The following is a 26,716-nucleotide window of genomic DNA, read 5'->3' on the forward strand; positions in this document are numbered from 1 at the left end:
CAATTGCCAGTAAAAACAATTGTTCTGCATCCACAACTGAGAACTGAGGCTCCACCAAAAGAAGACAAATATGTAAATATACAGACACGCTACCACTTTCTCTGGGCCGGAGTTGATCTAAGATGATAAAGTCAAAGTAAAAAACTAATAAATATCTGGAATTCTTTGTGGAAGTCATAGAGGCAATACAATTAGTCGGAATCCCTGGTAAAACATTTTTTTATTAACTTACTTACTGCTGGCATCAAATGAAATAAATCTAACAATTAAAGTTACATACAAAGTCTGCATTATTTCCTTTAAACATAGGGTTTGACTGTAGTCACTGTACCCTGTCCACAGGTTTTTGGAAACATGGGAGTAGATGGATAAACAGGTCGACAGGTTTGTCTTCTCATCCATACACAAAGAAATGAGTGCAAATGCTCATACATGTAACTGACACTAATGTCAACTGAATGACATTTGCTTATTGAATTCATTAATGTTCTGATTGCAAAGATGGAGGGAGCATATGGATACATATGTGAGCACATCTGCCAATTATCTGCTCACCTTGCATGCAAAATATATTAACCGCTCAGCAAAAAACAGCTGCTGCATCCTACTGCCAAACACTCCCACGCATATATTCATTCATATGCTTATCAGCATAGTCTTCCTGTACTTTATTCAATCTGTGGTTGAAGTTAGTGATACGGCTGTATGTTTTCTTGGTTTCTAAGTGATAAGTAAAGCCAGAGCATGAACATTTCCTGTAATCTGAGGAGAGTGGACCTCAATTACTGGAAAAATGACTTATTATAAAAATACCTAATGCTGTGTGTTTAGTAAGTTGACATACTCATTACTGTATGAGAAATTGTCCAGAATGTCCAAATTCATCCATGTTCACAAACACACAAGCGGGTATAAAGTCATACTGGTAATGGCACTGTACTAGCTGAGTGCCAAAGACACAGAGCAGACCTAAGTGGCTCAGTCTCAGAGGGAACCATGAGCTATTCTGACCCTGGCCATCAAGGCAGCTCTACTAATCAAACTGGCTTATGTAAACAACAGCAGTGGAAATAGGCTCTCACCTAGATGCACGCGCCTCATGTAAATGGACTTATGTTTACACTCTCTGCTACTATATAATGAGCTATGATGGGGAGTGTGTACAGTATCAATGGCAGGTAACAGCAGGAGCTTTGAGTAAGAAATGAGAAGGTGAGGAGGGATGGGAGGCACCGGGGCAAACAGCTTGTATGTAAATTAGGAGTAGATACAGCTTAAAGGAACATTTAAAGCTCCATTCATTATTTTAATGATGTCCTGCTTGAGCTGAATATCAATAACTATTCATTCAACTCTTCTACCACAATATATGGCCATATTTATTTACCAATGAGAAGAATTTCAAAGCATTTAGGTGCTTTAGCTCTAAAACGACAGCAAAAACGTCTTTGATTGTGCAATTCCAAGCAGAGCCAGCCATTAATAACAGAGTCAAAGGTCAGATTTACCTCTTGAACAGTACTCTAAGAAGGAGAGCAATCATGTAACAGAGACGTGCCAAGGGAAAAACAGTTGAGTAGGAGCTGATGATGGAAACATATGGGAGTTTTTTTCTCTACTGCACATATTCAGATTCTGAACAGTGCAAAATAAGTTCACTCCATTGCTATTATATTCTGTTTCAACCAAAGCACAGAAGACAACATTTGAATTCACGGAGACTCCTTTGTCTCACAGACTCCTGCCCGTTCATCTATATTTGTGGACTTGTATTTGTCATGCAGACTTCTACATGCCAGGCTTTGTATTTTTTGTTGAGCTCACAGGGCGCGCTGAGGCCTCAAAGTGTATTCCTTTTGTTTTATTTATAACGCGCTGATTTCATTTTCTCGTACATGGACCTATGAGACGGATGGCGAAGGCGAGATACAAAGAGACAAAGAGAGATATAAACAAAAGTGACAGAGAAATGCAGACAGAAGGATTGATGGAATCAGTGAAAAGCAGTGAACGAGGAGTTATTGTAAACGGGTAGGGCCACCGGTGCCTCAGCTGTGCATGTGACAGAGCTGGTTAAAGCCCTTTCATTTCCTTCTGCTGATTCCATTACATTTTTCTATGTCTGAGCACAAACAGTGTTGGATGCACAAATACTGCAACTATTACACACTCTTCTCCTTCACAAAGAGCCAGCAAAAAAAGAGAAGGGTCAGGACACCTCGCAGGAAATCACACTGCCTTAGATACTCCTGAACTCCTCATTTATTGTTATTATTTTACAATAAAAGGGAGTTGAATAAACTTTTAAAGTAAATTATCTAGGATCCTGAACCATTACGAACCGTCGCAGGGCAAGAAAGCAAGAAAGGCTTCTGTGCTCTCAAGAAATGAAATGACTTAGAGAGACAATAACTTTAACTGAGTTGGATGAGTTTAAAGTGAGTCATTTGGCAGCTGGACAGCAGCAGGCAGGGAAGCAGTTGATCATATATGAAGCTGAGAGAAGCAGGACTGGGCTTTAATAAAGATGGGACAAGAGCAACAATGATATGATTTCTCTACTGACCTTGGAAAAAAAAACAAACCATATGAATTCATTGCAAGCTTCAAACTACAGGCCAAACAATATCACAGAGCTAAAATGATAACAGACCTTTGCAATAAATGCAGCGGTCTCACTTTATGAGGTATGACTGGAATTCTGGGAGCTTTTTTCCAGTTGGGAAAATAAGAGACTGGATCAGGAATGAAAGAACAAATATGTAAATTTGAAATGTATTCATTTAACTTGAATTAATACGTTTGTTTCAATGCAAGGGGGACAGAGCCATCTCTTCTTTTCTGTCCCGTATTTTCAGGTGTGTCCAATTAGGACCTGAGCTAACACAGCCTGGGTTAAAAGGGTTTATCTGCTGGGACATGACGGAGAGAGCTAAGTGGCTGTAAGTCTGGGGAGAATGTGCGTGCACTTTTCAGGGAGGTCAGTTCAGTCCTTAAGGGACACTTTCCCACATACTAGTGGATACTTGACATGCTGTGGACAATCAAGAAGTTGTCCTGTGTTTTTTTAAGGAGGGCAGAGAGTTCTCGATGAGGGCGCTGAGCTTTCGGTCACTCTCCAAACAATGAACACGAGAGGCTCCTCAGAATGACGGACTGTAAAAACACATGCAGAAAATGATAATTGCCTGAGGTCCTCACAAGTCGAAGTCTATTTGGAGCCATCTTGCTATATGACATAAGTTAGAAATGGGTATGGGGACCCGAGATGGGTTTTTGGTTACTAAGGTCTGACTGGATACACACACGCACACACACACACATGCACACAACTTGTGTCCTTCTCTGTGGGTCATTGCCATTGTTCGGATGTGACAAGACCTTCATGAGGCCAGTTTCCGATTGAAGCTCTGTGCTCTCGAACGCAGTGGCCATCAGCTGCACATTAATCAGCCAATTATCATCCCTGGCCAGCAACGTTGCTGTGCCAACCTGGCCCCCTAATCCAATCACCTTAGGGGAGTGGATCAGGGGTTGCTCTGATTGGATAACCAGGGGCTGGGTCACCTCGCCGTTGACCCGCTGCTTTGAATTGGTAATGATGTTAATATTCTCCATATGGCCATGTGCATGTGTGAGTTTGTGTTTGTGCGTGTGTAATTGAGTGTGTCCCAAAGCGTGGAGCCTATCCGGAGGCTGAGCTGCCCCCCCTGTGTTAATGGCTGGTGGAGAGTGAGGCAAGAGCCAAAGTAGTACCATCACCCTCCCTGGGGCAAACCTCTCAGCATTGCAACTTACAGTCCCCTTTCCAAATCCTCTCTCTCTCTGACTTGAGTTTCTCTTGCTGGCTGTGGCGCAGTGGCCCTCAGCAGTATGTCTTGGTCTGAGGTCCGAAGTTTCTTTCCATCAGACCTCCTATTTTGGCATCCACTCCTTCAGGTCTCTTGATTTGAGAGGTGGGAATAGCCAGACAGAACCTGATTTAATGTATCAAAAGTTGGGCTGCCATAATAAAATGAGTAATATTTTCCAGTAAAACAAACAAAAAATACATGTCAGTTGGGTCTACTTTAACTTTCTGGTCTATTCTTGTTTGACTGTGAGAAATACTGACTTTTTCATAGGCCAATTTCATAAAGGAAAAATCAACAGTTGTGAAACTTGACCCTTTCTTCCTTTATTTTGGGTCTCAATCACCCAACGGAACAACGATCTTTGGAAATGGTCTCATATTTTGGAAGAATGTGATGAAATGCAACCATCAGACAGCTGCATTGCAATGCCACAAGGCAATTTTCAAAATAGAAGTGCTTGTAACTGCTGTTGACAGCCTGAGACGATTATCTGACTGAAGGCAAACACAGAAATTAACCACCTTGTATTTTACTAACAATATATCCTCCCACTGAGACCACTCACCTGCAGATCTCATCACCAGTATACCTATCACCTCATATTCTGGCGTGCATGCCAGTTTGTTCACAGGCCGAGACTGACTCTCTGGAAACTCAGCTGTTACATGCAATAGTGTCTTTCCCTGTGGACCATGACAGGAATGATAGCAGATGCTTAACAATTTGATGGTTGTCTGTATTTGTTTGAACCCGAGTGCACCGACCAAGAGATACGCCAAATGTAGGACAGTGCATGAAAGATGGAAACACAGGTGGAAAAACAACACAATACTCCTGAAAGGTAGGGCACCTTCGAAACCTGCTGGTTATCCTGAGCATAATATCTCCTAAAAACTGAGGTTAACAACTTTTGCTGCAAAGAGTTGGACCTATTCAGCATTGGAAACTCTCCAACTGTCCATGGAAAGAAAGACCAAGGCTGGCAAGACGGGGCACTGCATAACTACATGGTGTTTGTGTTGTCTTCTTACTCTTTAGGGCTTCTTCTAGACTCCTTCTGTGTCACCTCACATTGCTTATGACTATGACACACAATGTCAGCCTGTGTACGGAGACATAACTTTGCAGTGCATAAGGGGAGCAGAGGTCTATCCATTATTCAGTAATGTAAAAAATATATACAAAACACTCTTGCAAAGAAGTCAGGTCATTATTAGTCAAGTTTCTAGCATCCAACATAGTACTAGCGGAGTTAGCTGTGTTTTGGATGTGTATAAATTAAAAGAATCTGCTGTTCAATTGAAACTGACAGGTCGTATGGATTGGTTTTTACATGCATGTTTTAGAAAAAATTTCAGCTGCATGCATGAAAAAAATAAACGAGGAAATTTTACCTGACTGTGCTACAGAGTTCATCAGAGTGATCTCTCTCACAGACAGACCCAACAACAACTCTACATGTTATCCTACATGCATTGGCTAATATGTTCAAAATGCTGAATTGGCCTCAAAAAAAGGTATTGATGGGGTTTGACAGTGCCAACGGTGTGTTACTCTCTGAAGAGACAAGAGAGACATGTTTGCAGATGCTCCCGATGGCTAGTTGCTGGAGCTTGGTGCCTGAATCTGGACACTTGCCACCACTGAAACGTGTTAGCTGGTTGCTACCACCTACATTGTGCAAACACACACTAAATGTAGAGCAATCCACAGCCAACCGCGTGTAAACAAACTGCCATGCGCAAACGATTATGTGGGTGATTAGGTAGAGTATCCTGACTGCAAATCTCTAATTCAGTTTGCAAAATGGCATTTTTCTTTGATTACTGTTTTCATTGGGGAAACAGTGATGGCACACTGGCAATTAGCAACAAAATTTTAGAAGTAAAATATTTTAATTCTGTGTGAACACCTCTAATTCTGCTTCAATTTGCTCCCCACGTCTCTAACTCGTACCTCTTCTCTACTCTCCATATGCTCCCATCTGTGCGACTCTTTTCTGCGTCTCCAGTTCTAACTATGGGTGCACAAACACATGCACACACTCACCTCTTTCACTCCCACCCCTCCAGCTGCAGCCCCAGCCGGCTCCACACAAAGGCAGGCCAAATGTATGCTAATGAGAGCCAGACCAATGGTGGAGCCGCACTCATTTTGAGAGGAAATGGCTTTCAATAATGGCAGCCCCTGGGGGGATTTTGCACAAAGTTAGCTCCACTTTGAAAAATGCATTCAATTCTCTGCAGTGTCTGCTCTCTTTTTTTCTCCTGTTTTTCCCCCAGTCCATGAAAAGGAAAAGAAAAAAAAATCATTCTCAGAATTTACTTGCATCCCATCCTCTTCTTGCCTGTGTGTTTATACTAGTCAGAGTCAGACGAGTTTGAAGGGGCTGAGCAGTTGTGATTTATCTTTACAGAAACATCAGAAACAAGAACACGAACATGTGAGTCTGAACAGTATTCAAACTTTGACTGGCACTTCTCCTGCCTTTTGTTCCTCTTGCTTTTGCTTTTCTGTTGAAGCAAATGTCCCTAGAAGCAAGTTAACTGTATAACATGCATTTCAAGCGGATGCTATCCTCTGGGTTTTAGGCCTAAAAATATCTCAAAGAGGAGATGAACAGTAAGAAAGAGCAAAATTTACTGAGGTAACGATTATTATTTGAACACGATTCATACCCACATCTAATCATGTAAACAGACATTTTTATGGCTGCAATTATTAAGATACTGAAACACAAATTAACATTAAATTGGAAATGTACAATTTTTTCAAACTGTCCAAAGCTCATCTTTATTGTTGAGGACAATGTTTTAGAAATCTGAGAGAAATGCTAAGCATGACTTCCGGTTTGGAAGCTGTTGTCAGTCTTGTTGCTGACCAACAGTGACAACAACAGCATTTCATCTAATCAAAAAGCAGAAAAACCTCATATTTAACAAGGTGAGATGTGCATCACTTGTAATGACTTAAGGCTTTATATATTTGTCCACAACTACAAAAATTGTTCTTAAATAAATAAAACACAGATTTGAGAGGCTGGGAAAATTTTCATTTCAAGAATGAAACAGCCGTCTGAGTGAAACTGCAGGTTTGGTTTGAGTAGTTTCTCCAAATCTCCCTCAGTTTGTCTGTCTCCATTTGGGTTCATCTTCACAGTTACAGCTGACTGATCTCTCTGTCTTGGTCAGTCCTTCCTCCTCTTTGCTTCTCCTTCCTACATTCTCAGTGTCCCCCCCACCCCTACCGAGCCAGTGCTGATGTCTGCGCTCCCTGGTGCCTGTCATATCAGGAGGCGCAATAACCCGTGAAATGACTGTTCTTTTTCTGTGCTCCTCCTCTCCATCCCGGTGTCCCCTCTTTTCCTCGTTCTCCTGCTCTCGCTTTCCTCGCCCCACGCCACTCCACGCTCCACTTAGCTGTCGGGCCATGAAGATGCCGTTTGCTCAGCATGTGCATACACAAGTTTACAGGCAAAAGACAGGGAATATTCTGTCGAGGTTGGACAGATGCACGTGTGCCACATCATTTGACAAGAGAATGGTTAAACAAACAAAAGGAATACGCAGTTCTGTCAAAGCCACACCCGAGGTTATACATCTTTCATCCAGGCAAACCAACCTCTGTGCATGTGTGTGTGTGTGAGAGAGAGATCCTCCTGCCTGTGCCCTGCTCTCTGGAGAGCTGATCAGTCCTATTCCTGGGATGAGTAGACACTCCCAAGGCAAACACTCCAGATTTAATTATAAGCTCCAAAGAGGATTAGTCAGTGCTGCTTGTGTGTCTGTGTGTGCCTGTGTGAGTGCGGTAGACACAATAGGAGGGAGTGGCAAGAAGTTATCCCTTCATTTCCAGCAGTGAGGAATAAAACACATGTATGCGCATACACATACAACAATCTCACCTGGGTTGTGAAGGGTAATGTCGGTCTATCTCTGCATACCGGGGCTCAGGACGAGATTCAGCTCCTCGTGGTGCCATCTGTAAGAAAACACAGAGCAAGTAATGTAAATATTTTTCGAAGAAAAGACTCCCGTATTCAAACGCTGAATGGTCGAAAATGCCCTGAGCCCTTAAGTGCTGTGATGGAAATCATTCAGGGAGAGAGGGAATTAAAAAAATGTGTCAATCGAGCTGCTTACAGATTTTAGGCCTTTTTATAAACCACATATCTAAGGCTCCATGTTTAACCTCATTTATATTTCAGTAGATCAATTGAAAATGAAGTCACTGGATGCATAGAATGTTTTCTGAGAATGCATGCCTTAAGGGTTCACCCATAGAACACTACACTACACGTGTGTTGTGTCATGAAGCACTGTAGCCCTCAGATAAACATTTATTTAGTTAATAGAAACATGTAAAAAAAAAAAGAAAAGAAAAGAAAAAAAGGAAGTAAAATCACTGTTCTGAGAGCTTACCTCCAAACACTCGGAAGTGAGCAAACCAAAGCATGAATGTGTTTAGTTCCATAAACTGAGTCATGACTGATGACCACTTATCCTTATCTAGCCATGTTACATCTGTTTCTCGGTCGTGCTGCTATGCTAACTCAGTATGACAGCCATTAGTTGCAGGACTCATCGAAAGAGTGCAATCCCTACAGATGGTCCAGAATCAGACTGGAAAAAAAGACAAAAAAGGGTCATATCCACCACTCATTCGGCTCTGCTGGCTACCTTCAGCTGCCCCAATCAAACTCAAGTCACTAATGCTTGCCTACAGAGTGACAGCAGGGTCTGCACCCAGTTAGCTGAATTCAGTCACACATGCTTAGACTCCCTTTTGACCACTGGGATCCTTTCAGGTATGTAGTCTGGTAGGTACCATTCTTACTCACAAGGCCGGATAAGTCCAGGATGATCCCATTTGTGGCTCAGACTGTGAATGATCAACCAGATGCTGTCAGTACAGGGTACAGTCACTCTCTACTTTCAATAATCTCCTGAAGACTCACCTCTTCAAAGAGCGCTTCTTCCCATAACTAACAATCAGATTTGGACTTGTTTACCCGTTATACTTTAGAAAGAAGCAACCCTAAATGCATATGCCAAGGTTTCTTACTTCTTACTAAACTAAATGTGAAAAATATAAAACTTAAAGTTTAACTTTAAATTCAGTATTATAAAAGTGGACGTGGTTTAAGATTCTGACCATGTAAAGGGGCTCAAACAAGTCATCCCTGAGGGCAGAGGCGGAGGGAGGAGGGGGTCGACAGAGACACTGACAGAGAAAAAACACAAAGCTTCAATTATCTATAATCGGGTTTTCACATACAAATGCAGGGTGTTTACTCTATGGCCATCTCTACACATTAATACACAAATGTAGTGTGACATGGACACACGAGAACACTGGGAAAAACTATGTAGCAGATCTATATACATACAATAACTGACAGGCACATTTGTTCATAAACACGGACTCATGGGTTTGACAGACACACATGCTGCAAACTAAAGAGCCAAACAGTTGTATGTTTGATGCAGGTTATCAAAGCGAGACGACCCAGCAAACACCCACCCACACACACACTATAAAGACCCCAAATGAGACTGTGCAGGATCAGTCTATTGCTGTGTTTTGCTCATACGTACAAGTTCAAAATCATTCTGCATGTCAATGCAGCTGTGGCACATTACCAGATATCATTAGCATGTCTGTGTAATGTAGGCAGCTCTAATGCCTCTGAATGGGAGCCAGGAAGTGAGAGCACATCAGAGCCGTGGCTGGGGCACGGCTGCTACTGCATTCACTGAGGTGGCTTTGTGTTTATGTGTATACAGTATGCTTATGCTCACTCTTTGGTGGTCTTATGTATCTTTGTGTGCAGTTTTAATGTGATGTCAGGAGGTGAATGTGCTGTCTTTGGATGGTGGTGTGTGTTGGATAGGGGCCATTATGCAAAGAGATGCATAAAGGGGGCATTAGTCTCAGCAAGAAGCTGGGACTCAGGTGGAGGACCTTCTGTGTGTGTGCGTTAAGTGTTTGTGTGAGTGTTGAACATGGCCTAATAAATCTTCTTAGTATGATGTTGCTCAGTAAAGAGCAGGGGCAAAAGGAAGAGTATGATGAGGAGAGAAGGAAATGCGTGTTTAGATAAAATGATTTAAATTCTTTGTCCATTGATTGTATTAACATAATAGCCTGCAGCCATAGGTCTGGATGATCCTTTTATAAACTCACTCACACACACGCACACACACACACACATTATGGATGTCTGTCATTTGGATGCTTTTCAAGCAGAAGCCCATTTCCCCTAAATTAGACAGCCAGCTTCAGTGCCAAATGATGTGCCTTGAAATACTGCTGTGGCGTACACAGGCACACACGCAAGTAAACAAATGCACAAAAAGAAGTCTCAGTCTCACCATGGCAACTGGTAAAACAGCAACATGAAATTCATCCAGTTAGAGTAAAAATGCAGCAGTCGAGCACAGAGCCTCATTTCCACAGTTCAAGAGAGGTGGAGGGCAGTGAAACACTTTTTTTCTGGCACACAAGTTCAAGTCCTCATCCTGAACCTGGTGATATCATACATGGTGCCGTGTGAACCTGCAGTACGGGTCTGTGTGCTCTGTGTGCGATTAGCAGTGGAAACTTTAATATCTTGTGCAGACCATCATTGACCAAAAGCCAAAGTCTCTTTGGACTTCCCAGCAGAGCACATGCACATACATGATGAGGAATTTCCTATGTCTCATCAGTATTATGTGGTAAAACTCTAAAGCTAAAAGACTCTTTTACCAAAGTCATAAACCTTTCAGCCTGGACTGATTTGATCATTTTCAGCAGTGAAAGCAAATGAGCTTACACACAACAATATTTGTGTCGAGTCATTGGTTGCGCTGAAATTCACCACTTGCTGATGCATCGACAGAATTCTTGGCATGCATGCACCAGTGTGAATGAGCAGAATGTTACTTTTCCATTTTTTCAAATTAGAAAGCTCTGCCTTGACAGTGCCGGATGATTTGCATTGAAACACACTCACACACCACTCAGCTTTAGCAGCACAGCTGTCACATTCATCTGAAAGTATTGCCAAGGCTCAGGAAATGAATTTCTTGGAGCACTTTTGACTGTGCTGTAAATTTGTGTGTTCATATATACAATAAGCCTCAAATGAGAATCGAAGTGCTTTGACACAATGCCTGAGCAGCGCTTTCATTCTCTGACTGAGATGCTAAGATTTTCCAAAGCGCTTTACTCCCAGTCTCTTTTCAAACGGCATAATTAGTCTCCTGTACTGCCATCCCTCCATCCTCTTCCTCCTCCCTCCATCCATCTCTGATGCTAATTAAGCATGTGTCTCAGTGTGGAGCCTCTGCCTGGCTCCCCATGCCTACCTCCTGTTGGCAGCCTCACCCCTGTGCCCTGCATCCGACTGGCACCATGAGGTGTAAGCCATCCGATATTCATCCACCCCCCTCCCTAAAAATGACTGTGATAAGATTTTTGCTGTCTCCCTCATGGGAGGAGATGGAATGAATAAAACCAAGAAAAACAGAAGTGAGCTGGCACAGACGTGGAAGCTGACACAGAGGCTGTAAATATTTGGCATGTGCATAGAAGAACACAAAACAACAGAGGAACTTGTGAGCCACAGTGACTAAGTACTGCTGCCACTATTTTCAATGCAAAAATATAGAAAAATCTCCACATGCATGCAGGCACATGCATCATCTCCAAGAGCATCAAGACGCTGCATACAAAATGATTTTAAGAAATCTCTAAATGAACTAAGCCTAACATTGTACATTTTTCTCTCTTTACGCCAAGCAGGGACTTTTTTGTCTAAAAATAGAGGTTTTTGAAAATACTCATCAAATTCAAGACAAACTTTCTGATGCAGGCAGGCATAACTGTATTTTAATACCTAATCCTATTCGCACTGAGGGTTATGTTAAGATGGCTTTCTACCGACTCTAATGTTCTTAGTTACACGTCATTTCAAATGTCAGCAGGGCACATCACCTTATTTGCGTCATTGTTAATCTGTATTCACTATACATACATTCTTATTTTTTTAGGAAATCAAGGTTTCTGCATATCTTCCATTTGAAAATTCCACACTTTTCAGTCGATGTTTTAACCTTTTTTTTTTTTTTTACACCTCTATGTGCAAACATTTACAGGAATGTATGTCAAATTCTGCCCATGTACGTTATTATTCTGCTAAATATTTGCCAGAACAGTGAAGCTCTTGGTACTGTAGCCGATATAAATCAACTACAGTGTGACCAAACCGATGTACAGGTCAGTAACAAGGAGAAAACTATCCAAGACCCCACGTTACATTTGTGTGTCTGCTTAGTTTTCTCATAGTATTAGTGAAGTTCATAAAGAACCCAATTGTAAATCTTCCAGTGACATCAAGCTCATTTTGACCCACTATTTGTCTGACAATGCTGAGACTCCACTGTCTGCCTGCTGCAATGACCATGAAAACCACAGACGGGATAGGGATAGATAAGAAAGGTGTTATTTTGCTATTATTATATTTTTTTTAAACCATTTTTCTGATTAGTTTTAAGTCTCTGGCAATAGCTTCAAGTTGTCATAAATACAATTTGACGTTAATTTGATAAAACTGTGGTCCAATAAAGAGCAAAAAACATTTAGTTTGGCTAAACATGGATAAGGAGGAGTAAGTGATATGTTTGTTTTCAGAAATTACCAGAAATTATTATGTGAACAAAATAACATTTTAACAGAGCGTCTAAAAAGATCAAAAACAGCAATTGTCACAATAAACATATATAAATATATATAGCCCAGTTTTCTTTCAGTTTTTATTGACCTGTTTTCATCATCACGCCATCGGCTCCTCCACCAAAACTTTCTTGGTAATAATTCTAACATTTCAAAAGTTCTTGTGACACGGCTTGTTGGCATAGTAACCAGCTCACACTCAAAAAGGTTTAAATGCCTCTTTCACGCAAGTCAAGTCGAGTCCGTTGGCACACAAGATTATGTCAAATTAGGAGACCGTGTGTGTACCTCAAACAGGAGGCTCACTTGCCCTCCAGTGTACACTAAACACTCCCACACCTGGACTGGGCTCACTCTGAGCTCGTTAGCAGCAGATGGTACGCATACACACACACCGGGACCAGGGGTTACACACATTCAGAGTGGAATGCAGTCTATTTCGGTAATAGGCCAATCTGCTGGTAATTCTCCTCATTGTTAGTGTTTGTTTAGGCGTCCACTCTTGACCCGAGGGTGGCTTTTCACATTTCCATACAGTTGGGTTCAGACTTTGGCTAAATGCGTGCATATGTGTGTGTGCGCTTGTGGATTAATCTCTTCATGAAAGGATAAAACAGATGAGGTGAAAAGAGTGATATTTCTCAAAGCTGCAGGAAACACATGAAGTCACAGTGCTGACTTAATTTGCTGTGCACACTTCTTCATCCGTTTGAATTCATTTTCTCTGGTTTAAACGGCTTGTATGAACTCTAATCTCACTGAATGCGTTGAATGCACTGAATGTGTCAATGAGCAAAAAACCCCAATAAAAACGTCAAAAGTATTGTATGGTTTTCACACAAGTGTTGATAAGGGGCCACCGCACCCAATAAGTGACTAACCACTTACATCTTACCAACCATCTCATGAATGTGGAAGTGACATGCATCTTAAACCTGTTCCATGTGTGTCAGTGTGTGGGGCCATGGCAGTGACCACGGGGTGTTGTTTTTCTGTTTCACTCTTCCTCTATGAGTCGGTTTGTCTCCCCGCTGTTCACTGTAATAACATTCAAATACGCCTGTGAGTGTGAGCAGGCGCATGTGTACGGCTGGTCTCAAGCCTCCCTCTGCTTGTTTTGATGCCCCCAAAGGTATGTCATAGGGTGTGATAGTAAGGCACTGACAGAGTTGCAGCTTGTTTTGTACTAAGCTGTGATACAACAATACAATGTGCGCACATGCTTGAGTCTGTGCACAGCTTTGATCTAGTGATCTACCACACACACACTGTAAAACACCCTCTACCAGGCTTCTCCCACTATGACTGTCAAGTCATGTGATTACATCATCAGCTCCGCAGCACAGGTTAAACAGTTTGTCGCTCCTTCCTTCCAGTCACAGATTTGAACATGTGGGGGTCCCCACCACCACAAGCGATCAAGTCTTTGATGACTGAACCCGGTACCTTGAGCTCTCCAAATGTTATGAGGTTGATCTGTTTGACCTGCAGATGCTTTGATGGGACTTCTGTTAGCTCGTCAGCAGCTCCGAGACAGCTGCAGTGGCTTTAAAGGGTCATTTCACCCAAATCTAAAAATCTTTGTTCCACCTTCTTTGGTTTTATTGATCCAGGCTTTCTGTCATTCAGCTCAGGTCAAGTGTGAGGTAACACTTTTGTTTACAGGTCCTAACTGGTCCCATCAGCTTTTCCATTTAGACTGTGGTGTAGAGGCCACACAAGTAATAAATTATACTGCATCTTCAATTCTGAGAGCCTCAAAAAAACAAGGACAATAATTAAGGAAGAAAGATGGTTGCTGCATTGCTAACTGCTGTGTTGGTCTGTTTGACAGATTTCAGGTGTTAATGTTTGAGAAAAAAAATATTTTATTGACTTCTATGAATTTGACCAATTAGCAACAAGTTTTTCAGGGTTACTTATAAGACCAACCAAATAGTGAGTTTCATTTAACAAAAACTAAACCAAAAAGTAGAAGCAGAAGTCCACCCTCACTACTTCTGTAAGAACCGAGTGGGTAAGTGCTGCTAAAGCCAAGTGCTGCTAATCAATTGCAATTAATTAAGTGATCATCAGCAGGTGTGAACATCTCTATAACAGAAATATTACTATAATAATATAATCTGAACAATAGTATTCAAATGTATGTTAACACAAGGTCAAGGAAAGACATCAGCAATGATCTTAGAGAAGCAGTTGTTGCTGCGCATCAATCTGGGAAGGGTTATAAGGCCATTTCCAAACTATCTGGAGTCCATCATTTTACAGTGAGAAAGATTACTCACAAGTGGAAAAAAATCCAAGACAGTCAGCAATCTTCCCAGGAGTGGACGTCCCAGCAAGTTCAGCCCAATGTCAGACCGTGCAATGCTCAGAGAAACTGCAGAAAAACTCAAATGCTACATCTCAGCTCTCAGTTAGCATGTTAAATGTTAAAGTTTGTGACAGCACAATTAGAAAAAGACTGAACAAGTATGACTTGTTTGGAGGGTTTGTCAGGAGAAAGCCTCTTCTCTCTAAAAAGAACTTGGCAGCACAGCTTAAATTCCTTCACAATGCTGCAAGTAACTGATAACATGATACAGAAAACATTACTTCATGTTAGTGATGCTGAGGGTGGTTTGACATGCAACTGAAAACAACAATTCAGTTTTTCAAGCACTTCTTCTGCTTTATGGCTCAATCTTTGATAAATAAAACTGATATGCAGTGTATTATCTTCAGAGCCAAAGTACATCTGAGATCTTCTGGTTAGGTTGTGATCTTTGTAAACAGACCAGACCAGTTGTCTGGAACAGGTTCGTCTTTTCTGTCCTCAAAGTTAAAACTAAACATGAGGAAGCTGCTTTCAGTTTTTATGCACCACATATGTGGAATGAACTACCAGAGAACTGCAGGTCTGCATCAACTTTTGCTTCCTTTAAATCAAACCATAAATCTTTCCTGTTCACCAATGCATTTAATTAAATGATTTAATTGAATGACTTTGACTAAAAAACGTTCACTGGACTGTAGCTCTCTCTCTTTAAATGATGTTTCAATGCTTTTAGGTTCTATGTAAAGCACTTTGAATCACCTAGTTTATGAAGTGTGCTATATAAATAAATCTACCTTGAACCTAATTATTAAGTCATCGAAGGTATTGTTTCTGCTACTGTTGCAGACATTGAATCAACAGGGAAAGGTATCTATTTCTAAAATAAAAAAAACATTTAGGCTTAAAAGTCATACTATCACACTATTAACAAAAACTGTCTGTCCTGCCTCGTCTGTCGCACCCTGCTTCTGTTTTTTCCTGACAGTTCATCCAGCTCCCTCTCCCGCCTCTGTTTTCCCCTCCTCTGTCTGTCAACATCTAAAAAAAGAGTCTAATGAACTATGTCCTCCATCAATTTATATAATTTGTAACATAATTTCAACACACTGCCTAATTATCTGAAATAATTGAGAAATCTACTGCTGTGAAGTGGGGGAAACAGACGTTGCCTTGGCATTACAACCATCTCTGTTCACCTTCTCACCATCTTCCTTTTTCTTCCCCCTCGCTATTGTCCCTTTTCCCTGTGTGGCGTCATCCAAGAAGCAAAGATAAAAACCAAGTCAAATCAGAGACATAAACAGAGCCATATGAACCGATTCTAACTGGACATTCCAGTAGTTTGATGCGGGGAATGCAGTCAGGTCACTTCTCTTTGCTTTTACATGACCGTACATGGACGCTTTCTGCAGCTGGATCACACAAAAGATGCAACTTAAAATGGCCTGCAGTGAAAAACATTATTTTGAGCTCAAAGAAACAATGGTTGAGTTCAAAAAACGAAAAAAATCTCCTGCATTCCAGGTTGCAAAGGTACGACCTCTACCTGGACAAGTCACTTGTCCTTCTGGCAATTTAACCACCAAAGCAGCCTCTCCCTCTGCAGTATGCAGTGCCTGCAGATGTTTGCCAACTCTGAAGCCTCTTGGCCCATGAGGTATCCTTGCCTCAAAGCCTGCTGCTGGCAGTGGGTTTCTTTATGAAGCACAGCCAACTGAGAAAAACCCAGATTTGTCTAGCACTCGTTTTCCTCCTCGTGTGATAAAGAGGCCTGTTTAATGTTCCAGTCACTCAATTTAACATGCAACTTTGAAGACATTCTGAGTCTTCAATAAAGACATAACAAAGTCAACGTTTGGACTTCTGTTATGAATTATGAATAAAAAGAGATGCAAATAAATGTCTCCTTTCAAATGGATAAAAAATAAGTAATTTATAACTGTATAAATGCAAATAAACCACCGATTGGAAGCAATGAGAAAGTGTCCTGTCACAACATTAAGAAAATACCTTTACAAAGCTTGAAAATACAATACTAATGATTAAAATAAATGATAAAAGCTCGTGATCTCAGCTGGAAGAGACAAAAACACATTGCCGACCTGGACGAACCGCCTCACCATGAATCCATACATCGCATTGTGAAGTGCTTTGAGGTGAGAACAGCACACGTAAGGAGAAGAATTGGAGATCCCTATAAACTCGCAGACAGATCACACTCTGCAGTTTGCCGTAGGCCAGAGACGAGCTTTGGGGATAAAGACAGGCACCAAATAAGTCCCTATAGGCCGTTGTTGGCCCAGATGGAGAGGAGGTGGAGGGAAAAAAAATAAAAAATCATCCAGTTGCTGTGCAGCATTGGAATGAAGCGACTTAAAACAAAGAAGAAGGGAGAGGGGAGAGGAATACGAAGCCTCGGGGATGAGCGGGAGAGACAAGGACAGAGAGGAGGAGTCCGTGGATGGAATCACTCATTGTGACTTTGCAAAGAGAAAAGAGGGAGAAAGGTGCAATACGTGAGTGTGAAAACTCTTGAAAGCAGTGGGTAAACACATAACGCTCAAATGATGGTTCACACTTGTCTTTGTCTCCCAGGACTGAGAGGAAGGGTTCAGCCTGTGCCTGAGCAAAACAGTGCGTGCACCAGAAAACAGCGAAGAAGAGACAATATAACACAATATAATTGGTCAGCAGATGTGTTATTATGAAAATGTACAAAATAGCAGCCGTCACTGATCTCAAATTCTGTGTCTGTTTAACATTACATGCAAGACCGAAGTGAATCTGAGAAGAGCCAGCTGTGATAAGACAGCTCTGATCATGACAGAGGTCATCTTCATCATAATAGATGCAAAAAGACTGCAGAGCGGATTCTAAACAAGTTTGTCAGCCATCAACGTGACAGCGTCAACACTTTTAAGCTGAAATAAGTGGATTAGTCGCTGTGTTTCAATCAACAAGAGAGAAATAACAGGAAACCTGAATATGTATTGGAGGGTGGATTATGGAGCTGCGCAGCTCCTGCTGATTGGAAGAACCTCGGATGGGAGGGACATGAAACACATTTTTGAAGACTAATGCAAATTTCATTTTTAGTCTGTTTCTGGTTTCACCAGTTCACAACAAAAGCTAACAGCAACGGCATCCTTCTGTCAATCTGTTTGGGTGTTTACAGATGTGCAGAGAAGAAGATGAAGATGCAGGCGTGGTTTGGACATTTTTCTTCAGGATTTTCTCTGGAGTGGAAGGATCGGTGATTTGACTCATTTCAAGCTGACAAAAGCTACTTTTCCGTGTCAGTGAAAAAACTCAGACTTACTGACGCAGTTTAAAGGCTTTTGATCTGCAAACAATGCCCAAATGCGATGAGGCAATTTGATTTGTTTCAAGAGTAAATCAATTTGTTTTGAGAATATTCATGAGCAATCATTTCCAGATAATGCCTCACTCCGGAATGTTTCAAGGTATTGGTGCAAGACACAATTACATTTGCAATGCAAAACACGGAATTATCTCACCTCACTGGAAAAGAATAAAATGAAGACTGAAGGGACAATCTGTAGCAAGACTTTCACTTCATAATTATCGCCTCAATCCAACATTAACAGAGACTTTTCCCTCGGCCTGCTTTCCAGTAGCTGGTCACACAGTAGCTTTTTCAGAGTTATTCTGGGGCGTATGATCTAAACTCTATTTTGTGGTGGGACCTGTGTAATTTCTCAGGCCAAAATAGCAGCCGAGTATATAGAGTTCAGGCCCAGCAGCCTTTAATCAGAGCAGGACTCAACTGCTGCACGAGTGGAGTTTGGCAAGGGAGCGTGAGCGACAGAAAAGTCTGCGGCGTGTGTTCTGTGTTCAGGGTGTGAGGGCGATCTCAGAGAGGATTCCACCAGGATCAGGAGACTGTATTTCTTGTAATTACTGAATTATGAGATTTTCCTCTAAAAAATTGAGTGTGTGTCAGCTGCCAGCGTGGATTTGGCTAGAGATTCCTGCAGTGAAATGAACTCTGAAAACAGCTTCATGTTGGCCAAAGCTGAGGTTTACTGCCCTTTGATGATGACTGAGTGGGTGTGTGTGTGTGCATGTGTGTACATGTTGCCTTTCCATGCTTGATTGCAGTATGTGTGTTTTTATGTGTCTGTGGTATGTTACCTCATAAAAATGTGTTATAAAACATCTGGAGATGGGTGTACATACATCTATATATAAGAGCATGTAGACTTGTGTGTAGTTTGTGTTCACATTCAATTATACGCTAACGTTTTGTGTGTTCTTACATGACTGCACAGGTATATGTGTGTGTGTGTGTAATGTGAGAGCTATATAACACCTGCAAAAAATCATTTTATCCAACTTTCTTGTTGATCCAAGAGCTCCAAACATGGCTTTTCGCTCAAGGATTTTGTGTGTGTGTGTGTGTGTGTGTGTGTGTGTGTGTGTGTGTGTGTGTGTGTGTGTGTGTGTGTGTGTGTGTGTGTGTGTGTACGTGTGAGAGAGAAACAAAGTGAGGAGGAAACTGCAAGAAAAATGTTGACCGACTGTGTGGTAGCCATTTAGTCTTTCCTCATTAAGAATACTGCAGGTGCATCCTTAAATCCTCAACACACGCATACATGAACACACACGTACACAACATGAGCGCGCACCCACACACACACACAGGGCATATGCTAACCTGATTAACACTAACATTAGACTAACATTAGTGCTGCCTCCCTCAGAGAAACACCCCCAGAGCAGCTGCTCTCTCTTTCTCACCTTCTTCCATCTGCACAAAGTAGCATCTCAGCCTCCCACACACTCACTCTTTCCAATTCATCTTTATAAATCGACATATCTTACTTTTAATTGGAAAAAGTTGCCAATTAACTGACCAGCACGGAGCAGAGTGGGATGAAGAGAAAGAAAGAGAATTTATTTTTATTTTTCATTAACCATTTTCATTTTTTTTTTAAATTCTTTGACCATGTTTACTTTTTTATATTCTCAGTCTCGTCAAACGTTATGTGTGAGCATTGTTTAAGCAAAGATGAACAGAATTTATAATGAAAGAATAGAACAGAGACAATAGAGAAGAGAATAGAGACAGATTTGCAGAAGCTCATGATTGTCTCTGCAGATCAGGGGATGCCGCGTCAGAAAAAAGGCTAAATATTATATGTACAATAAAAACTGGTGAAAACTCACAGCTTTCCAATCAGGCAAGCAAAAACATAAGAAAAAAACATGTTATTGCTCGTCATCTGTCCACCAATCATAGAATGACTTGTGGTCCAGTCGGACTCTGTTGATCTCGTGCTGTGGGATTTACAATGTCAAAGAAGCAGCATAGACAGTCGGCTGTAATTGGGTTTGGAAGGTTCTTTTTTTCCAAACATAAGTTTGCTGAAGCTTGTGGGAAAAGAAGCCAATAAAATTAATAAACAAAAATAAACAAAGAAGGACCTGGACTTGACGAAAGAGGCCAAATGACAAAAGAAATTCCAACATCATTGTTTGGAAAAGTTTCCTTGTTTCTGCTGTCGTGGGGAGAAAGACAAGAGATCCCAAAGAAAGCAAATATTTAAGTCTGAATACATTTTGGAATTTATCAGTCGAATGATGGTTGTTTAGTTGTCTGTGGTAGCATTAATAAGGCTCAACTGAAAAATTCCTAGAACTTGGACAGCTTCAGGCCTTTAGGACCCAAACATGAAACCTGAAACTCAAATGCAAGTATAACAAGTCTAACACTGCAAAGCAGCCATAAAGACCAGGCATGTCTGCTGCCCTGCACGGTTACCGTTGCCACTAAACGTATTCATCAGTGCTGACAGTTTCAGCATAAAGTTAACACTAAGTTTTTATCAACCTGCTTTCAACAATCAGAGCAGCTAACTGATCTGTAACTATGCTGTTGTGCACGTAGAAGCAAGGTTACAAACTTATAAAAGGGCAATTGCATTAAATTACTTTTGAAAATAATGCCAGATAGAGTTCTGTTTGATAATCAGATGCTCATGTTGACAACCTTAAATGGTCAGTCTTGCTGTGTGATAAGAACTGACCAAATCCCTGTTAATTTTCTTAATTATTTTCATTTATACTTGCTTGGGCAGGTGGCTGGAAAAGCTGAAAGATGAATCCTAGAGTAAGAATCTGTTACTATTGAAAAAAATCTGAAAAAATGATTGTGTAAATGATATGCAAATGTGTTTGTGCTGTGCTTATTATATCTATGATAAAACTGTAAAAAAGCATCTGTGTATTGGGCGGGTGGGCTGATCTACGACTTTGATTGACAGCAAAGCCAGCAGGGGAGCAGAGGCACAATAACCATGTAACTGTGGCTTACAAGCCAAAGACTTCTAATCTGTTAGAGGCGATACTGAATATTAAAATCCACACAATTTACCATCCAAACCAACTTCTGGCAGCAGTTTGTTTTTCCTGCCGCTGATGCTCATTTGCTTGGCTGTTCAACAAGCTCAGGTGCAGGACGAGATACGTGTCCATCCTTGGGAATAAAAAGGAGTCGTGACAATGCTAATTTGGATTGTAGTTTAAATCTTGAGGGTAATTTTGTGTGTGTGGTTTTTCTTTTTCCTAGTCAGGCTGCTGCATGGCTCGCAGCCAAAGTCACCATCAGCCATTGACAGAAAGATGATGTTTTCTGCTGTATCCCAAATTAAATGTTTGGACTGGCTCGAAGCCAAAATGTTTCTTCTCAATCTATGCAGAGAGCATAACAGGAGCACGTGAACCGGTTAATGCACGGATAGGAGACGCAGTTATCAAACCCATCACATACCAATATACATTTTTACCTTTTATGTACTGATTCTCCTCAAATGAGCCACAGAGCAAACAATTTACAAAAATTCACCTGGGTGTTGTGGTAAAATAGAACATCTATGCACTAAATGATGAAATGAATGAAGTGTTAACGTTAATGCATCAATAATGGAAACTTTGTCCTTTAATCACAATGCTCAAGGTCACTCCAGCAGTCCCTCATTTCAACACCTGAAACATCACTACAAAAGTATTTTGGTTCCTCCATTCCATCTTTAAAGTCTTGCTTCAAACCTGTACAGTTCCTTTATTTTTCTGCTGTAAACACAAACTGCTCCTTATTTCCACACCAACACCTGCATTCTCTCCCTTGGTCCCTCCCTCCTTTTGCTTGGGTCATGTCCTGATAAAACCGCTGTCAAAAATGATGGAATCACCACACGCATTTCTAGCTTTGTAAAACACATCTCAAAAGTTTTTTTCTCAGATTTTTTTCCTCAGATGTAGTAGATAAGAAAATGGTAGAATCACCTTGTAATTTTAATCTAAAAAACAAATACCCACACGAGTCTGAAGATGCAAATGAGCCTGCAGTTGAGAGGAAGAGTTTGCAGAGCTTAACAAACTGTTGCTCCTAGCTGACTGACAGGAAACATGGCCCCAACAAGAGAACTGTCAGTGGAAACAATGGAAGGGATCATTAAACCCCTTGAAGAAGGTAATTCAGCTCGGCGTGGCAGAACATGTTGGTTGTCCCTATTCAGATGTATAAAATACAAACAAAATAGGAAGGTTGTAAAAGGTCGACCAACAACAGAAAACTAAAAGCATTATAGCTACAAATGAAAACGTGCAAAAAAAGAAATGAATAAAGAACGAGGGCCTAAACAGGAGTCGATGTATGTCGCCAAACTGCAAGAAACCATTTGGAGGAAATGGGATTTCCATCCAGAAAAGCCAAACGTGAACCAACGCCAACGAGATTACAGTGGGCTAAAGAGAAGCAGTCATGGTCTGTGGATGAATGGATGAAAGGGATGAATCCTCAATTTGCGTTGAACAAGGAGATGAGGCTGGAACTTTAGTTTGGTGTAAGTCCAAAGAAACACAGAAGGATGACTGCCTGAAGAAAACAAGCACATTTCCACAGGGGGTTGATGCCATGGGGTCAGGTAAAGCACCAGGGGAGATGGCAGCCATTACCTCTGTAGTAAAGGCGCAGGTGGACTCTGAAATTATGGATATGTTTCCCAGTCCATCAATCAAAAGAAGGTTTGGCGATAATCAAGTCATTCTTCAGGATAATAATGCACCTTCCAACAGAGCAAAGAGGGTTTCAAACTGCGAAAGGAAAGGAAAGGAAAGACGCATCAACTCCATGACATGACCAGCAAACAGTCCAGATTTGAACTGACTGAAAATGTATGATGGAAACCGGGGAGAAAAGAAAAACAGGTCCATGACAACGCTGCAAAGCTGGAAGCTGAATGATTAAGAAAACTGCTTTTCATTTGTGAAGTCAAATTACAACAATTTGTTTGTTTTTGTGTTTTTTTTACGTATGTTTCACATAGCTAGAATGTTCCGCTACCGAATAAAATTGGTTCGTATCATATCTTGTTTTTAAATAAAAAATCTGAATGAACAATCATGGTGATTCCATCATTTTTGCCAGTGGTTCTAATCAGCTTTCTGCTGAGCTACACCACCTCTGTGGCAGCTTCTCAAACAGTAAGCACACAGTGGGACAAGCCTGCCAGCACATCCATTACACCTCTGCTGTCTGTGTGTGTGTGTGTGTGTGAAACAGAGTGAACCTGAACTGTCCATAGCACGAGATGAGCGGTGAGACCATGCACTTGTCACAGAAAAGCACTGATGGCTGCTCACTGAGGCACAAGGGGAGCCGGTAAGCAAACAACGTATTGATACAGAGCCTCAGAGGACCTGCAGACACATTGCCAACATGTGAACGCCACATCTGGAGAACTGCCACTCATTACTTTCTGACTTTCTCTCCAATACCGAGGCGATCAGCACATGTTCACTGATGATTAAATGTGCCTTTGTTAGGACAGTGGGCGCAAAAGCCATCGGGGGGCTTCTGCCCATGGGCATGACGCACCCTGCTCAGATCACAGTGCCTGTATATGTGTGCGTGTCTGTAAGTGTGTGTAAGCCATCTATCACTGTGACAGGCGGGTGCGTGTTTACTTAATGATGTGGGGGTTTATTTATGAAGTGATGGCCAATGTGTGGGAGGGGGGAGAAAGAGTGAGAGAGGGGGAGAGATTGAGACAGCCTGAGGATGTGACATTAAAATATCATCAAGGTGATGGATGTCCGCACACACAACATTAGAGAGAAGTACAAAAACAGCTGCGCAACGGATGACAAGTCGTATCTGGACTTGTGTGAGTGTTGCACTGCGTGTGTTTTATAATGACTCCGAGTGTGTAGTTGCGTGTGTGGGTTTTCTATGACTTCTGTGTTCATTAAGGTGTCGCATGTGCTGCCACGGTTGTTTACGATTCACGGGGTAATGAGTTGAAGATAAGATGCAAGAGTTCACTGGGGTGCCTGTGTGTGTGTGTGAGTGTGTCAGTGAGTGAATGGTCCAGGTATTGTGTATATTCTGGGGACCTAAATCTGTCATTCTGAGTCAGATAATGGGAAAAGATTTCATTCACGTGAAGAAAAGTTTAAAAGTTAGGTAGTTATGGTAAAGGTGACAGTCAGTCAAGTCAATGTAATGCCCTCTGAAGTCACTCATACAAGATGCACATGAGTGTATGTGTGCCTCACTTTGGCAACCAGTCCTCCTGCTGCAGACAATACTGATAACATTACTGAGCAGCATCCAATAACAGCCACTAGAGGGCAAGCAGATCGGCTCATCTAAAGATAAATTACACTTGCATCCTTGCGTAAATACTCAGAAATACTCAGAGTAAAAAACATTGCCAAATGAGCTCAGATCTGGGTGTCAAATAGTTTTCTTCAACTAAATCCTTCAATTGTCTTCCAACTGTTGTAGTCTTGGTTAATGATCTTGATTTTAATCAGCATGTAATTAGGATTGACTCGTTTCACCCAGTTAAATAACATTTCATCTACATATTATAACTCACTCTGCTCGTGCTGACGCAAATAAATATCTGTACTTTTTACTCCTTAGCTTTTCGAAATAGGCTTTTTACTTAAATTCTAATGTATTTCAAGACATTTATTGATAATTTTGCTTAAGAGAAAATAGAGAAACACTCATTTAGCTGAGACCTACAAATATTATCTAATAATTACTATTATATAATAACTTATTAAACTGAAGATAAATTGGACTTAACCTGACTTATATTTCAGATATTACATGAAGAGGACCATAAAGATCAGTCTAGACTCTAGACTGATGTCACCACATATATCTCAGCTGGACACGGAGACAAAAATGCACAAATTTTTACTCAAAGTGGAGTTTAAAAGAACCGATATTCAGGTAAAAGCCAACAATAAGCTACTGCTTGCATATAAGAAACAGTTTGGATTACAATCTCAACCCATGTTGGTTTGATTTGATAGTTTTTGACACTGTTAAGTTTTTAAAATCAGGCATAAATCTTTAAAATGTCCCAAAGAAAGAGTCATATGCTGAACTGAAATAATATCAGTCACTGCGACAACATCATGGGGTCTCATTTTAAAAGTTCTTTCCAAGTCATCATATAGATCAAAGAAGTCAATGAACAGAAACTTCTCATGTGCTTCTGAGGATTAATTGGCCATCAAGACAATACAGAGAGCCTATCATTAGCATATAGAGAAAATACAGAGAGAGCGGGACAGCAAGATTGGCATAATTACAAGGGTGACCTATCCACAGACAGGGAACACGGTGGAGGGGTCAAATTAGAGACAGATAGACAGAAAGAGACACAGAGAGAGCGAGGTAAGAGGAAGAAAATGAGGAAGGGACGTGAAGTCATTTCTGAGAAAAAAGTCAGTGACGCACACACCCACTTCACTGTGGTTCACCACACACACACACACACCCTCACACAAATCTCCACCTCCATATTATACAGAGAGACGGCCACGAGAAGAATAAACAGAGACACGAATAGATACTGTAGTCACAGACTTTTATTCCTTCCTTGTTTATGTGAGTGCTAACCATACCTTCTATCTCAGGAGAGCATATGTAGACACACACTCAGCTTCTCTTTCAAGCACACAGAAACCACTCAGAGAGGCAGAACGGTGCTCCTGGCCTTGCGTAGAAAGCTTGGAAAACCTTTTTAACGATTCAAGGTTACAGATACAGTTGAGCATAAAAGCACAGCGCGGCATGCTGGAGGTGGCGGCGGAGGTGACAGCTAAAAGGCTGATCAAACAAGGCCGATGTGAGCGAGCGAGAGCCTCGCTCAAGTGGTCTGCATTCACGTTCCTCTCATACCACACACAGAAAGAAAATAGGTGAATGTGGAGTAATATCCCGGTGAATCAAAAGGTTTGGGCACCAATAACTCCACTCCAACAGCAGCTGAAGAACAACACTCAGTGTAGGCACCATAGCACTCAGTTCCATCTCATTATAGATTATATTAGAGTTGAATGTAAGATTTCTGTGAATTTAGATACTATATAACCACAAAGGTGGAGATAAAAGCTAAAGAAATTAACATGCCATTACACTATTTTCTCCTTTTAAGCACCTAATATAATTGTACTCTTTCAGTGTTTCCATCCACACAGTGTACATGAGCACATGTGTGTGATTGTGGGTGGGGTGTTTCATTATCGGGCTCTCCAGGAGAGGAACCCGCTGCTGGTTTATACTGCAGAGACAGCTGTCTTTTTAAACTGAAAAATAAAAATCAGATCAGAGGCTGCACCGCATACCTGCTGCGCTTTAATTGTATCAGAGTTTCGGTACCGGCTGAGTTGTGGCGAACTGAAAAAGGAAACGGGTTTATGCAACAAAGCGCCGCAGGCTTGAAAGGCAGCAAGTGTACCGCGTGCCGGTGAGTGCCTAATGAAGACTGATTCACAT

The 26,716-nt window shown here is 41.3% G+C and overlaps 1 protein-coding gene across 2 annotated transcripts in view; it reads right to left on the minus strand.

Moving 5' to 3' along the window:
* pard3ba (par-3 family cell polarity regulator beta a) overlaps positions 1 to 26,716 on the minus strand; it is a 154,983-nt gene that overhangs the window by 8,458 nt on the left and 119,809 nt on the right. For both annotated transcript variants that reach the window (XM_072363690.1, XM_072363613.1), the window contains one exon: positions 7,759 to 7,835. In XM_072363690.1, the coding sequence (XP_072219791.1) occupies positions 7,759 to 7,835 (77 nt within the window). The remainder of the gene's footprint in view (positions 1 to 7,758; positions 7,836 to 26,716) is intronic.

This window comes from Leuresthes tenuis, unplaced genomic scaffold (assembly GCF_036924035.1).
Source record: "Leuresthes tenuis unplaced genomic scaffold, fLeuTen1.0.hap1 SCAF_1, whole genome shotgun sequence".
Classification (NCBI taxonomy): Eukaryota; Metazoa; Chordata; class Actinopteri; order Atheriniformes; family Atherinopsidae; genus Leuresthes; species Leuresthes tenuis.